Source organism: Salvelinus alpinus, chromosome 5 (genome assembly GCF_045679555.1).
Source record: "Salvelinus alpinus chromosome 5, SLU_Salpinus.1, whole genome shotgun sequence".
NCBI classification, from domain to species: domain Eukaryota; kingdom Metazoa; phylum Chordata; class Actinopteri; order Salmoniformes; family Salmonidae; genus Salvelinus; species Salvelinus alpinus.
Window position 1 is genome coordinate 20,942,034 of NC_092090.1, and position 15,063 is coordinate 20,957,096.

Sequence of the window (15,063 nt, forward strand, 5' to 3'; positions counted from 1 at the left end):
TGTGTGTGTGTGTGTGTGGTGTGTGTGTGTGTGTGGGTGTGGGGGTGTGTGTGTGTGTGGGTATAACGGTCCAAATAGCACTGGGAGGATACCAAGCGTAGAGGTTCAGGGGCCTGAGAGAGAGGGGTATGAGAGAGAGAAGGGTATGAGAGGGGTATGAGAGAGAGGGGTATGAGAGGGAGGGGTATGAGAGAGAGGGGTAGGAGAGAGATGGGTATGAGAGAGAGGGGTAGGAGAGAGAGGGGTATGAGAGAGAGGGGTATGAGAGGGAGGGGTATGAGAGAGAGGGGTATGAGAGGGAGGGGTATGAGAGAGAGGGGTATGAGAGAGAGAGGGGTATGAGAGGGAGGGGTATGAGAGAGAGGGGTATGAGAGAGAGGGGTATGAGAGGGAGGGGTATGAGAGAGAGAGGGGTATGAGAGGGAGGGGTATGAGAGAGAGGGGTATGAGAGAGAGGGGTATGAGAGAGAGAGGGGTATGAGAGGGAGGGGTATGAGAGAGGGGTATGAGAGAGAGGGGTATGAGAGGCGGGGGTATGAGAGAGGGGTATGAGAGGGAGGAGTATGAGCGAGAGGGGTATGAGAGGGAGGGGTATAAGAGAGAGGGGTATGAGAGAGAGGGGTATAAGAGAGAGGGGTATGAGAGGGAGGGGTATGAGAGGGAGGGGTATGAGAGAGAGAGGGGTATGAGAGAGAGGGGTATGAGAGAGAGGGGTATGAGAGAGAGGGGTATGAGAGGGAGGGGTATGAGAGAGAGGGGTATGAGAGAGAGGGGTTTGAGAGAGAGGGGTATAAGAGAGAGGGGTATGAGAGGGAGGGGTATGAGAGGGAGGGGTATGAGAGAGAGAGGGGTATGAGAGAGAGAGGGGTATGAGAGGGAGGGGTATGAGAGGGAGGGGAGAGATGGGAGAACAAACCCATCTGACAGGGATTTCAGCTAAGAGATCAGTGTGTCCAGACAGCCTGCCTGCCACGCCACAGTGTGTGTGTGTGTGTGTGTGTGTGTGTGTGTGTGTGTGTGTGTGTGTGTGTGTGTGTGTGTGTGTGTGTGTGTGTGTGTGTGTGTGTGTGTGTGTGTGTGTGTGTGTGTGTGTGTGTGTGTGTGTGTGTGCGTGTGTGCGTGAATGTGTGTGTGTGTGTTGCAGATGTGATTTGGAATCACGCTGTCGTGAAAAAGTAGCCCTGCCTACGACTGTAAGTCCAATGTCAATCTCACACCAGGAAGGAATTTCCTCTTGGTCTAATGGTAAAGAGGTTCATGAGTGTGTGTGTCCGTGTGTATCTCTCACCTCTTGGCCAGTAGCTGTGAACGTGTTCCTGAGGGTGATATGAGGCTGATCTCCAGATCTCCTCGTCGTGGATGGACAATCAGTACCTTGACCACCACATGTTCTACGTAGCTCACATGCTGCTCCGCCTGCTCCGTACACCCTGTGCTAGTGATGGTGCTGTTCAGGCTCTGGTCTGCACGGATGTACCTGGCAGGAAGGGGAACAAGGTCAACTAGTTAGTATGTGTGGGCTGAGTAGTCTAGCAGTTTGTGCTGCTGCCTCTTACTGTCACGTCCTGACCATAGAAAGCCTGTATTTTCTATGGTAGAGTAGGTCAGGTATGCCATTGGTTAAGATGTGACCTACTGCCCTGTGACGCGTTCTCCTTTTACCTTGACACCTTCTTTTTCCTATTTGTCAACATGTCACTACACTATCTGTTCAATAAAACCATGTAATGCACATCATTTTCCAAGGTGGCTGGGACAAAACACATCAATCAAATCAAATGCTATTTTATTTGTCACATGCGCCAAATACAACGGGTATAGACTTAACTGTGAAACGCTTGCTTACGATCCAGAGCAAAAAAAGTGGAATAAAATAAAGAAGAATGGAGCTATATACAGGGAGTACCAGTACCAGATCAATGTGGAGCTATATACAGGGAGTACCAGTACCAGATCAATGTGGAGCTATATACAGGAAGTACCAGTACCAGATCAATGTGGAGCTATATACAGGGAGTACCAGTACCAGATCAATGTGGAGCTATATAAAGGGAGTACCAGTACCAGATCAATGTGCAGCTATATACAGGGAGTACCAGTACCAGATCAATGTGGAGCTATATACAGGAAGTACCAGTACCAGATCAATGTGGAGCTATATACAGGGAGTACCAGTACCAGATCAATGTGGAGCTATATACAGGGAGTACCAGTACCAGATCAATGTGCAGCTATATACAGGGAGTACCAGTACCAGATCAATGTGGAGCTATATACAGGGAGTACCAGTACCAGATCAATGTGCAGCAATATACAGGGAGTACTAGTACCAGATCAATGTGGAGCTATATACAGGGAGTACCAGTACCAGATCAATGTGGAGCTATATACAGGGAGTACCAGTACCAGATCAATGTGCAGCTATATACAGGGAGTACCAGTACCAGATCAATGTGGAGCTATATACAGGGAGTACCAGTACCAGATCAATGTGCAGCTATATACAGGGAGTACCAGTACCAGATCACTGTGGAGCTATATACAGGGAGTACCAGTACCAGATCAATGTGCAGCTATATACAGGGAGTACCAGTACCAGATCAATGTGGAGCTATATACAGGGAGTACCAGTACCAGATCAATGTGGAGCTATATACAGGGAGTACCAGTACCAGATCAGTGTGCAGCTATATACAGGAAGTACCAGTACCAGATCAATGTGGAGCTATATACAGGGAGTACCAGTACCAGATCAATGTGGAGCTATATACAGGAAGTACCAGTACCAGATCAATGTGGAGCTATATACAGGAAGTACCAGTACCAGATCAATGTGGAGCTATATACAGGGAGTACCAGTACCAGATCAATGTGCAGCTATATACAGGGAGTACCAGTACCAGATCAATGTGGAGCTATATACAGGGAGTACCAGTACCAGATCAATGTGGAGCTATATACAGGAAGTACCAGTACCAGATCAATGTGGAGCTATATACAGGGAGTACCAGTACCAGATCAATGTGCAGCTATATACAGGGAGTACCAGTACCAGATCAATGTGGAGCTATATACAGGGAGTACCAGTACCAGATCAATGTGGAGCTATATACAGGGAGTACCAGTACCAGATCAGTGTGCAGCTATATACAGGGAGTACCAGTACCAGATCAATGTGGAGCTATATACAGGGAGTACCAGTACCAGATCAATGTGGAGCTATATACAGGGAGTACCAGTACCAGATCAATGTGGAGCTATATACAGGGAGTACCAGTACCAGATCAATGTGGAGCTATATACAGGGAGTACCAGTACCAGATCAATGTGGAGCTATATACAGGGAGTACCAGTACCAGATCAATGTGCAGCTATATACAGGGAGTACCAGTACCAGATCAATGTGGAGCTATATACAGGGAGTACCAGTACCAGATCAATGTGGAGCTATATACAGGGAGTACCAGTACCAGATCAATGTGGAGCTATATACAGGAAGTACCAGTACCAGATCAATGTGGAGCTATATACAGGGAGTACCAGTACCAGATCAATGTGGAGCTATATACAGGGAGTACCAGTACCAGATCAATGTGCAGCTATATACAGGGAGTACCAGTACCAGATCAATGTGGAGCTATATACAGGGAGTACCAGTACCAGATCAATGTGGAGCTATATACAGGGAGTACCAGTACCAGATCAATGTGGAGCTATATACAGGAAGTACCAGTACCAGATCAATGTGGAGCTATATACAGGGAGTACCAGTACCAGATCAATGTGGAGCTATATACAGGGAGTACCAGTACCAGATCAATGTGCAGCTATATACAGGGAGTACCAGTACCAGATCAATGTGGAGCTATATACAGGGAGTACTAGTACCAGATCAATGTGGAGCTATATACAGGGAGTACCAGTACCAGATCAATGTGCAGCTATATACAGGGAGTACTAGTACCAGATCAATGTGGAGCTATATACAGGGAGTACCAGTACCAGATCACTGTGGAGCTATATACAGGGAGTACCAGTACCAGATCAATGTGCAGCTATATACAGGGAGTACCAGTACCAGATCAATGTGCAGCTATATACAGGGAGTACCAGTACCAGATCAATGTGGAGCTATATACAGGGAGTACCAGTACCAGATCAATGTGCAGCTATATACAGGGAGTACCAGTACCAGATCAATGTGGAGCTATATACAGGGAGTACCAGTACCAGATCAATGTGGAGCTATATACAGGGAGTACCAGTACCAGATCAATGTGGAGCTACATACAGGGAGTACCAGTACCAGATCAATGTGGAGCTATATACAGGGAGTACCAGTACCAGATCAATGTGGAGCTATATACAGGGAGTACCAGTACCAGATCAGTGTGCAGCTATATACAGGGAGTACCAGTACCAGATCAATGTGGAGCTATATACAGGGAGTACCAGTACCAGATCAATGTGCAGCTATATACAGGGAGTACTAGTACCAGATCAATGTGGAGCTATATACAGGGAGTACCAGTACCAGATCAATGTGGAGCTATATACAGGGAGTACCAGTACCAGATCAATGTGCAGCTATATACAGGGAGTACCAGTACCAGATCAATGTGGAGCTATATACAGGGAGTACCAGTACCAGATCAATGTGCAGCTATATACAGGGAGTACCAGTACCAGATCACTGTGGAGCTATATACAGGGATATGAGGTATTTGAGGTAGATATGTACATGAAGGCAGGGTAAAGTGACTAGACATCAGGATAGATAATAATAAGGTATTTGAGGTAGATATGTACATGAAGGCAGGGTAAAGTGACTAGGCATCAGGATAGATAATAATAAGGTATTTGAGGTAGATATGTACATGAAGACAGGGTAAAGTGACTAGGCATCAGGATAGATAATAATAAGGTATTTGAGGTAGATATGTACATGAAGGCAGGGTAAAGTGACTAGGCATCAGGATAGATAATAATAAGGTATTTGAGGTAGATATGTACATGAAGGCAGGGTAAAGTGACTAGGCATCAGGATAGATAATAATAAGGTATTAGAGGTAGATATGTACATGAAGGCAGGGTAAAGTGACTAGGCATCAGGATAGATAATAATAAGGTATTTGAGGTAGATATGTACATGAAGGCAGGGTAAAGTGACTAGGCATCAGGATAGATAATAATAAGGTATTTGAGGTAGATATGTACATGAAGACAGGGTAAAGTGACTAGGCATCAGGATAGATAATAATAAGGTATTTGAGGTAGATATGTACATGAAGGCAGGGTAAAGTGACTAGGCATCAGGATAGATAATAATAAGGTATTTGAGGTAGATATGTACATGAAGGCAGGGTAAAGTGACTAGGCATCAGGATAGATAATAATAAGGTATTTGAGGTAGATATGTACATGAAGGCAGGGTAAAGTGACTAGGCATCAGGATAGATAATAATAAGGTATTAGAGGTAGATATGTACATGAAGGCAGGGTAAAGTGACTAGGCATCAGGATAGATAATAATAAGGTATTTGAGGTAGATATGTACATGAAGGCAGGGTAAAGTGACTAGGCATCAGGATAGATAATAATAAGGTATTTGAGGTAGATATGTACATGAAGGCAGGGTAAAGTGACTAGGCATCAGGATAGATAATAATAAGGTATTTGAGGTAGATATGTACATGAAGGCAGGGTAAAGTGACTAGGCATCAGGATAGATAATAATAAGGTATTTGAGGTAGATATGTACATGAAGGCAGGGTAAAGTGACTAGGCATCAGGATAGATAATAATAAGGTATTAGAGGTAGATATGTACATGAAGGCAGGGTAAAGTGACTAGGCATCAGGATAGATAATAATAAGGTATTTGAGGTAGATATGTACATGAAGGCAGGGTAAAGTGACTAGGCATCAGGATAGATAATAATAAGGTATTTGAGGTAGATATGTACATGAAGGCAGGGTAAAGTGACTAGGCATCAGGATAGATAATAATAAGGTATTTGAGGTAGATATGTACATGAAGGCAGGGTAAAGTGACTAGGCATCAGGATAGATAATAATAAGGTATTTGAGGTAGATATGTACATGAAGCCAGGGTAAAGTGACTAGGCATCAGGATAGATAATAATAAGGTATTTGAGGTAGATATGTACATGAAGGCAGGGTAAAGTGACTAGGCATCAGGATAGATAATAATAAGGTATTTAAGGTAGATATGTACATGAAGGCAGGGTAAAGTGACTAGGCATCAGGATAGATAATAATTAGATTAAAATAAAGAACAAAGTAGCAGCAGCAAATGATGAGTGTAAAAGTGTGTGTGTATGTGCGTGTATGTGTATGTGTGTGTGTTTGTGTTGTCGGTATGCGTGTGTGTGTGTGTGTGTATGTAGTGTCTCTGAATTTGTGTGGGTTTTGTGTAAAAGTGTCTGGATGATGTTGTGTGATAGAGTGTGTATATGGTGTATACATTCTTGCGAGTGTGCATAGAGGCAGTGCAAGATGGAGTCAGTGCAGATAGTCTGGGGAACCATTAAAGACATTGAATCACAGTTGCTTTGTTTATGACCCACAGATGGCAAGTCAATAACACTGATTTGGATGACACAGAACTATGTCCCCATCCAAAACGTGTAATCACCCCATCCAGATGCACACACGCACACACAGGCACGGACACACGCACACACAGGCACACACAGACATAGGCACAGGCACAGGCACAGGCACAGACACACAGATACAGGCACGCACACACGCACACACAGGCACAGGCACAGACACACAGACACAGGCACAGGCACAGCCACAGACGACACAGGCACAAACGACACAGACACATGCACACACACACGCACACGCACAAACAGACATAGGCACAGACACACAGACACAGACACAGACACACACACACACACACACACACACACACACACACACACACACACACACACACACACACACACACACACACACACACACACACACACACACACACACACACACACACACACACACACACACACACACACATACACACAGCAGAGATATAGTCATGTGAATGTTCATCTCTCTCATGAAACCTGACAGGATATTTTCCACTACTCTATTGGACGGAGGTGGATCAGCATAGGCAATCAATTGGCTCAGCCTCCAGACTAATGAAAATCCAACTGAAGACCAACAGGCCTGTGTGTGTGTGTTTGTGTGTGAGTGTGTGTGCGTGCTTGCACGCGTGTGTGTGGGTGAGTAAGTGAGAGACTCTCTGTGAGAGACTCTCTGTCTGTCTGTCTGTCTGTCTGTCTGTCTGTCTGTCTGTCTGTCTGTCTGTCTGTCTGTCTGTCTGTCTGTCTGTCTGTCTGTCTGTCTGTCTGTCTGTAGAGAGAGAGAGAGAGAGAGAGAGAGAGAGAGAGAGAGAGAGAGAGAGAGAGAGAGAGAGAGAGAGAGAGAGAGAGAGAGAGAGAGAGAGAGAGAGAGAGAGAGACAGCGAGTGTGTGTTTGCATGCATGTATGTGTGACAGAGTGTGACATGTCACACTGAAGGACAGATTGTCACCAATCAATAATCAAAGCAGAGTGTCACGTTGCAAACAACAGTCCACAATGCCCTCCAGTGCTGCTATACTTGACTGTGGCTATATCCCAAATGGGTCACACGTAGTGCACTATCTAGTGAATAGGCTGCCATTTGGGACGCAGCCTGTGTTAAGAATCTGTGGCAGGAATACAGTCTTTGATGGACGTGCTACTGTACATAATCAAACCCTTATTCCTCACTAGACATTTGACTTCTATTATCAGGAGGCTCCAGATCCTATCCAAGGGAGTCATATGAGGTGATGACATTTGGACCGCTGACAGGCAGTCAGGATAGTATTACAGTAAATCATGGAAGATCTAAGTTGATTTTGGTTTAGCAGACTGACACGCACACGTGCACAGAATAGCCTATTCATATTGAGTGAGATGTTTTTTAGAGAGGGAAGTGTTCAGAGACCTTTGTTAGGGGTGAGCTGAGGATATCTCGTTATTTACAGGAACAGGGTTGGAGTTAAAAGATACAGGACGGTAGCTCTCCAGGAACAGGGTTGGAGTTAAAACATACAGGACAGTAACTCTCCAGGAACAGGGTTGGAGTTAAAACATACAGGACGGTAACTCTCCAGGAACAGGGTTGGAGTTAAAACATACAGGACAGTAACTCTCCAGGAACAGGGTTGGAGTTAAAACATACAGGACGGTAACTCTCCAGGAACAGGGTTGGAGTTAAAACATACAGGACAGTAACTCTCCAGGAACAGGGTTGGAGTTAAAAGATACAGGACGGTAGCTCTCCAGGAACAGGGTTGGAGTTAAAACATACAGGACAGTAACTCTCCAGGAACAGGGTTGGAGTTAAAAGATACAGGACAGTAACTCTCCAGGAACAGGGTTGGAGTTAAAAGATACAGGACAGTAACTCTCCAGGAACAGGGTTGGAGTTAAAACATACAGGACGGTAACTCTCCAGGAACAGGGTTGGAGTTTAAACATACAGGACAGTAACGCTCCAGGAACAGGGTTGGAGTTAAAACATACAGGACAGTAACTCTCCAGGAACAGGGTTGGAGTTAAAACATACAGGACAGTAACTCTCCAGGAACAGGGTTGGAGTTAAAACATACAGGACGGTAACTCTCCAGGAACAGGGTTGGAGTTAAAACATACAGGACAGTAACTCTCCAGGAACAGGGTTGGAGTTAAAACATACAGGACAGTAACTCTCCAGGAACAGGGTTGGTGACCCCTGCCCTAGGGCCTATAGGCACTTGTGTAGATCTGAAAGGATCTGATACGTGTAAATACTTCATGTGGTCAGTAACAATTCCTGGCAATATGTATGAACATTTTGGTAATAGCTCCAACTTACACGAATATTTTCTCATTAGCTTTTTCGACAATGTTTCTAGATCTACATGTGCCAAGGGAGTAAAGGCGTCAACATGCTTCAGTTCGGCTGGTGCCTAACTAGGCAAACCGGCTAGGCGTACCGAACGAGTGTGCTCCCATTGTCACGACTTCCGCCGAAGTCGGCTCCTCTCCTTGTTCGGGCGGCGTTCGGCGATCGACGTCACCGGCTTTCTCGCCATCGCCGCTCCATTTTTCATATTTCCATTTGTTTTGTCTTGTTCCATACACACCTGGTTTTCATTCCCCTACATGTCTTTGTGTGAAATTGTTTTATGTTATGTGTGTATTGTCACGCGCCAGACTTTTCTTTATGTTCCGTGTTTTGGGCATGTTTATGTACTTATGTGCTTTCGTTTGGACCGGAATAAAAAGTGCGCCTGTTAACTACACTCTGCTCTCCTGCACCTGACTTCGCCTCCAGTACACACCAATAACACCCATACTCCTTTAAAACACCTTCACTTGAAAAACGAGTACTAGAAATAGTATGGTTTGTCCACCTCAAAATAGTCAGAATTATTCTAAGATAATTCAAGAAATCTGTCATAAATTTTGCCAAAGAGATCTTAGTTGCGCAATTTTACATCTAACTAAGATGTTAGCATGAAAACGATTTGTCTCACGTTGAAGAATCCCTACTGTTGACCAATCACCATCGGAGGGGTGTAGACTTCGGCTACCGACTTCGACTTGCTTCGAGAAAAAATGTAGTGCACACGAACAGCCGAAGACCTTTGCCCGAAGACCAAAACAGACAAAGACATCACAAAATGTTGTCATAATAAATGCACTAACTGTTCCGAACTGTTTCAGGTGTAATGCATGCGGACGCCTTAAGAGAGGGAGGAGTAGGGGTCGATTTGGGATAAGGCAGTGGTGGATATTATTGTCCACTTTAATGTTCCATCTTATTCCCCATCTTAAAACCCAGCTGACCTCTAACCTCTTAGAGCTGATTGAGGACTGTTTTTATTGGCTAAGATCCACAGTATGAGATTGGTTCTCTCATTGAGATTGGTTCTCTCATTGAGATTGGTTCTCTCATTGAGATTGGTTCTCTCATTGAGATTGGTTCTCTCATTGAGATTGGTTCTCTCATATTCATTGTGAAAGATGCACAATGCCAGAAAGAAAGAAGCCTATTTCGCAGAAAGAGGTAGAAAAAGCATCTCAAGTATTGCATTTCAATTTAAGAATAACTTTCTGTGAAAGCTTCTGTTGGAATGTGAAGATAATACATTAAAGCCTTTCAAAAATGATTTTCTAAACAAGAAGATTGCCTTGAGCATCCTTGAGAAAAAAGTAAGCTCTGAACCTATTCAATGTGTTTCCGTGGCAAAGTGGTGAATGTTTTTTTTTTAAAGGGTTTCCTCGAAACAAAGTAATGTTTTCTCTTTCCTTTCTGTTTTTCTGTGAAGGACTGAGTCAGAAGCAGTATCACTGATATGCAAGCCTGGGGCCACTCACAAACCAAAGACAACCAGACATGTGAAACATACTGCTACCCTAAAAGCTACCCTTTTCTGAAACGACTGTATTAGACAAATTTCGACTGTATTATAGACTGCATGGGGTGTTACAGGAGAGTTGTGTTACTAAGGGAAGTACATGGGCAGTGACAGAATGAATAGAAAGCAGCCAATATGAAATTGTATTACCGTCACATATCATTGGCTAACTGACTTCCTGCACTCTTAGAAAAAAAGTGCTACCTGGAACCTAAAAGGGTTCTTCGGCTGTCCCCATAGGAGAACCCTTTGAAGAACCCTTTTTGGTTCCAGGTAGAACACTTTTGGGTTCAAGGTAGAACCATTTCCACAAAGGGTTCTACCAGAAACCAAAAAGGGTTCTCATATGGAACAGCCAAAGCACCATTTTGGAACATTTTTTTCTAAGATTGTAGGACAGACCATAAAAGCACATCCCACTGGGCACAGAGGTCAATTCAACGTCTATTCCACATTGGTTCAACGTAATTCCATTGAAATGATGCGGAAAAAACGTTGATTCAACCAGTGTGTGACCAGCGAGAAAGCACTGATCATTTCTTTACATTCCAGTGAAGAGGGACTCCGGGATGCTGGCCTTCTAGGCAGAGATGCAGAGAAAAAGCTATATCTCAGACTGACCAATAAAAAGAAAAGATTAAAATAGGCAAAAGAACACAGAGGAACTCTGCCTAGAAGGCCAGCATCCCGGAGTCGCCTCTTCACTGTTGATGTTGAGACTGTTGTTTTGCGGGTACCACTTAATGAAGCTGCCAGTTGAGGACTTGTGAGGCGTCTGTTTCTCAAACTAGACACTCTAATGTACTTGTCCTCTTGCTCAGTTGTGCACCGTGGCCTCCCACTCCTCTTTCTATTTTGGTTAGAGCCAGTTTGCGCTCTTCTGTGAAGGGAGTAGTACACAGTGTTGTACAAGATGTTCAGTTTCTTGGAAATTTCTCGCATGGAATAGCCTTCATTTCTCAGAACAAGAATAGACTGACGAGTTTCAGAAGAAAGTTATTTGTTTCTGGACATTTTGAGCCTGTAATCGAACCCACAAGTGCTGATGCTCCAGATACTCAACTAGTCTAAAGAGGCCAGCTTTATTGTTGTGCTAACATAATTGCAAAAGGGTTTTCTAATGATCAATTAGCCTTTTAAAATTATAAACTTGGATTAGCTAACACAATGTGCCATTGGAACACAGGAGTGATGGTTGCTGATAATGAGCCTCTGTACACCTATGTAGATATTCCATTTTAAAAATCAGCTGTTTCCAGCTACAATAGTCATTTACAACATTAACAATGTCTACACTGTATTTCCGATAAATTTGATGTTATTTTAATGGACAAAAAATGTGCTTTTCTTTCAAAAACAAGGACATTTCTAAGTGACCCCAAACTTCTGAATTGTAGTGTACAGTTAGTTACATTAAACTGGTTAAAATAGCAGGGGTTCACATGTCTGCATATTTTTGCTCTGCAAATACACAGGATCCTCATTTTGTGTAGCTAATTGTAGTTCTTGCTTTACACATTTGCTGTTCTCACCCACACGCAACCAACCAGGGATCTGTATGGGTTTTGTGTGGCAGGAATAAGTTGAGAGGTTCTGGCCCATGGACAAACACACATAGGCACTCACACATACACACAAGCCATCCTCCCCTCTGATCCCTGTGCATCTCCGGAGCAACGTCTAAGAATTATGAGAAACTATTCTCTGTTCAAATGGAACACTAGTGCCACAGCTGCAGTACCAGAACATAGTGACACATAGCCCAGCAGCTCCCCTGTGCACCCGTAAAAAGTGTCCCCCAGTTTGTGCCAGGCACAACAGCACCATGGTGATGATAGCTAACATGACTCAGCTCGGTCCATTGTCAAACTTGGCAGAGAAGGAGTCAATCCTATGATAAGGGAATGGAAAGAAGCACACAGCGTTTGATATCTCCCCTCTTTTTGAGCGTTTCTGGCAGTGTAAAAACCAGTGGTCTTTGAAATGAACCATTAAAGGGGCAATCAGCAGTAGAAACTACCAATATTTCTGTTAAAAAAGCTGAGGGATGGGGCTGGAGAGTTGTAATGAATTAAAATCATAAACAGAGCTATGGATTCAAGGACTGACCATCCATGATATCCACATTATAGTTTTAACCATGTTTTAAGGCTATATCGTGTTTGTTTACATTTACATTGTTGACAAACATTGGAGTAAAACAATCTTATATTTTGGGTTCTGATGGGTTACAACAGTTGATCTAAGCTCATGAGTCATTTATATGTTATATTTTTCAAGAATCAATGGGTACATATCAGTCCAAAAATGGATGTAGCAACTGCTGATTGCCCCTTTCAATGCAAAGTGGCTCCCTAAGCGTCCATGACTAACTTCTGAGTGGGTTTTTTGGTGGCTCCCTAAGCGTCCATGACTAACTTCTGAGTGGGTTTTTGGTGGCTCCCTAAGCGTCCATGACTAACTTCTGAGTGGGTTTTTGGTGGCTCCCTAAGCGTCCATGACTAACTTCTGAGTGGGTTTTTGGTGGCTCCCTAAGCGTCCATGACTAACTTCTGAGTGGGTTTTTGGTGGCTCCCTAAGCGTCCATGACTAACTTCTGAGTGGGTTTTTGGTGGCTCCCTAAGCGTCCATGACTAACTTCTGAGTGGGTTTTTGGTGGCTCCCTAAGCGTCCATGACTAACTTCTGAGTGGGTTTTTGGTGGCTCCCTAAGCGTCCATGACTAACTTCTGAGTGGGTTTTTGGCCGGACGGTGTGCCAGTTTTCGCTTCTTATTTTCTGGCTGTTTTGGAATGGAATGACATCTTCACATCGTTACATAAACAAACAACCGCTATTTTGTTTCTCTCAAGTCAAGTGGATGGCAGCCAGGCAGTCACTGACCCTAGATGGATCCAGTTTTATCTCCTATAGGGAATAGGGCTCAAAAGTAGTGCACTATATAGAGAATAAGGATTAAATGTAATGTACTTTATAGGGATGAAACGTAATGCACTATATAGGGAATAGGGCTCAAAAGTAGTGCACTCACTCACTCACACACACACACACACACACACACACACAAACACACACACACACACACACACACTTAAACACCCGCACACACACCTCACAATCCCCTGGATCCACTCTGATGATTTCCACCCCTGTTTTGCAACTAACTGAAGTTTAGGGTGTAGACAAGTTCATCCGGCGTTAAACGACTCTGTTTTTAGTATCTTATAATATATAATATTAGTAGTCAGTGCCTCTATGTGCTTCATAAACACCTAGACGCTACGCATCTTCAACAGCCTGCTATGAGCTCATCATGCGTAGACGTGCTCCAATTACTGACAATATCCTCCTGATGAAAATAAACAGATTTAATTACAAAGCATTATAATCATCAGATCCCTGTTTTCACATATTACAGTTTATAACAGCTAGAATATAACACTAGTGGTTATGTCAGGGAGGAGGACGTGTGTGTGTATGTGTGTATGTGTGTGTATGTATGTTTGTATGTGTATGTGTTTATGTGTGTGTGTGTATGTGTGTGTATGTGTGTATGTGTGTGTGTGTGTCCAGTAGAACAAGGAATCGTTTGAGCTCTATTCTTTACAGTTCTATCTGAAACATTCTGAATGCTTCACCAAATATACCACAGCCCTCCAGAATGGGTATTTGAACGTTTTTTAAAATGTTTTCCGAACGTTACAGGTTCTCTTGGCACAAAGGGAACCACATAACCAGTAGGGCGCTGCTTCCTCACCTGGTACGTCGTTCAGACATCCTAGTACAGGTGTGCTGGGTAGGAACACTCCTCCACTTCTTAGCCTCCACCACCATACCCTCCGCATCCACCAGCCCAAAGCCATACAGGTGACTCACTGAGAGAGAGGGAGGGGTGGAGCGAGAGAGAGAGAGGGAGAGATGAAGAGGAGTTAGACCTGTGTCTAAATGGATGAGTGAAGCTTCTAAAGAGAATGCTGCCCTAAATTATTACATTCCATCTTTCTTTCATTTCGGGGGTGGGCAGGGGGGGGAAGCAGGGCAGGGGGGGAAGCAGGGCAGGGGGGGAAGCAGGGCAGGTGGGGAAGCAGGGCAGGGGGGGAAGCAGGGCAGGGGGGGAAGCAGGGCAGGTGGGGAAGCAGGGCAGGGGGGGAAGCAGGGCAGGGGGGAAGCAGGGCAGGGGGGGAAGCAGGGCAGGGGGGGGAAGCAGGGCAGGGGGGGAAGCATATCCTGAACTGCTGTGACTACTACACAGCTGATGATGGATTTATATGAAACTGTCACGCCCTGACCTTAGTTATCTTTGTTTTCTTTATTATTTTGGTTAGGTCAGGTTGTGACGAGGGTGGTATGTGTGTTTTTGTCTGGTCTAGGGTTTTTGTATGTCTAGGTTGTGTGTGTAGTCTAGGCATACGTAGGTCTATGGTGGCCTGGATTGGTTCCCAATCAGAGGCAGCTGTTTATCGTTGTCTCTGATTGGGGATCCTATTTAGGTTGCCATTTTCCACTTTGGTTTGTCGGTGATTGTCTATGTTGATGTTGCATGTCTGCACTCGTTATTATTAGCGTCACGGTCGTTTGTTATTTTGTATA

The 15,063-nt window shown here is 44.2% G+C and overlaps 1 protein-coding gene across 4 annotated transcripts in view; it reads right to left on the reverse strand.

The window, feature by feature from the left end:
• Positions 1–15,063, reverse strand: part of pcsk6 (proprotein convertase subtilisin/kexin type 6) — an 86,690-nt gene that overhangs the window by 38,467 nt on the left and 33,160 nt on the right. For all 4 annotated transcript variants that reach the window (XR_011674987.1, XM_071400888.1, XM_071400886.1 and 1 more), the window contains exons 11-12: positions 14,231–14,348; positions 1,289–1,477 (exon numbers count right to left, since the gene is read on the reverse strand). Coding sequence is in view for 3 of the 4 variants with exons in the window: in XM_071400888.1 (XP_071256989.1) it covers positions 1,289–1,477; positions 14,231–14,348 (307 nt within the window). In the remaining variant the exon portion in view is untranslated. The remainder of the gene's footprint in view (positions 1–1,288; positions 1,478–14,230; positions 14,349–15,063) is intronic.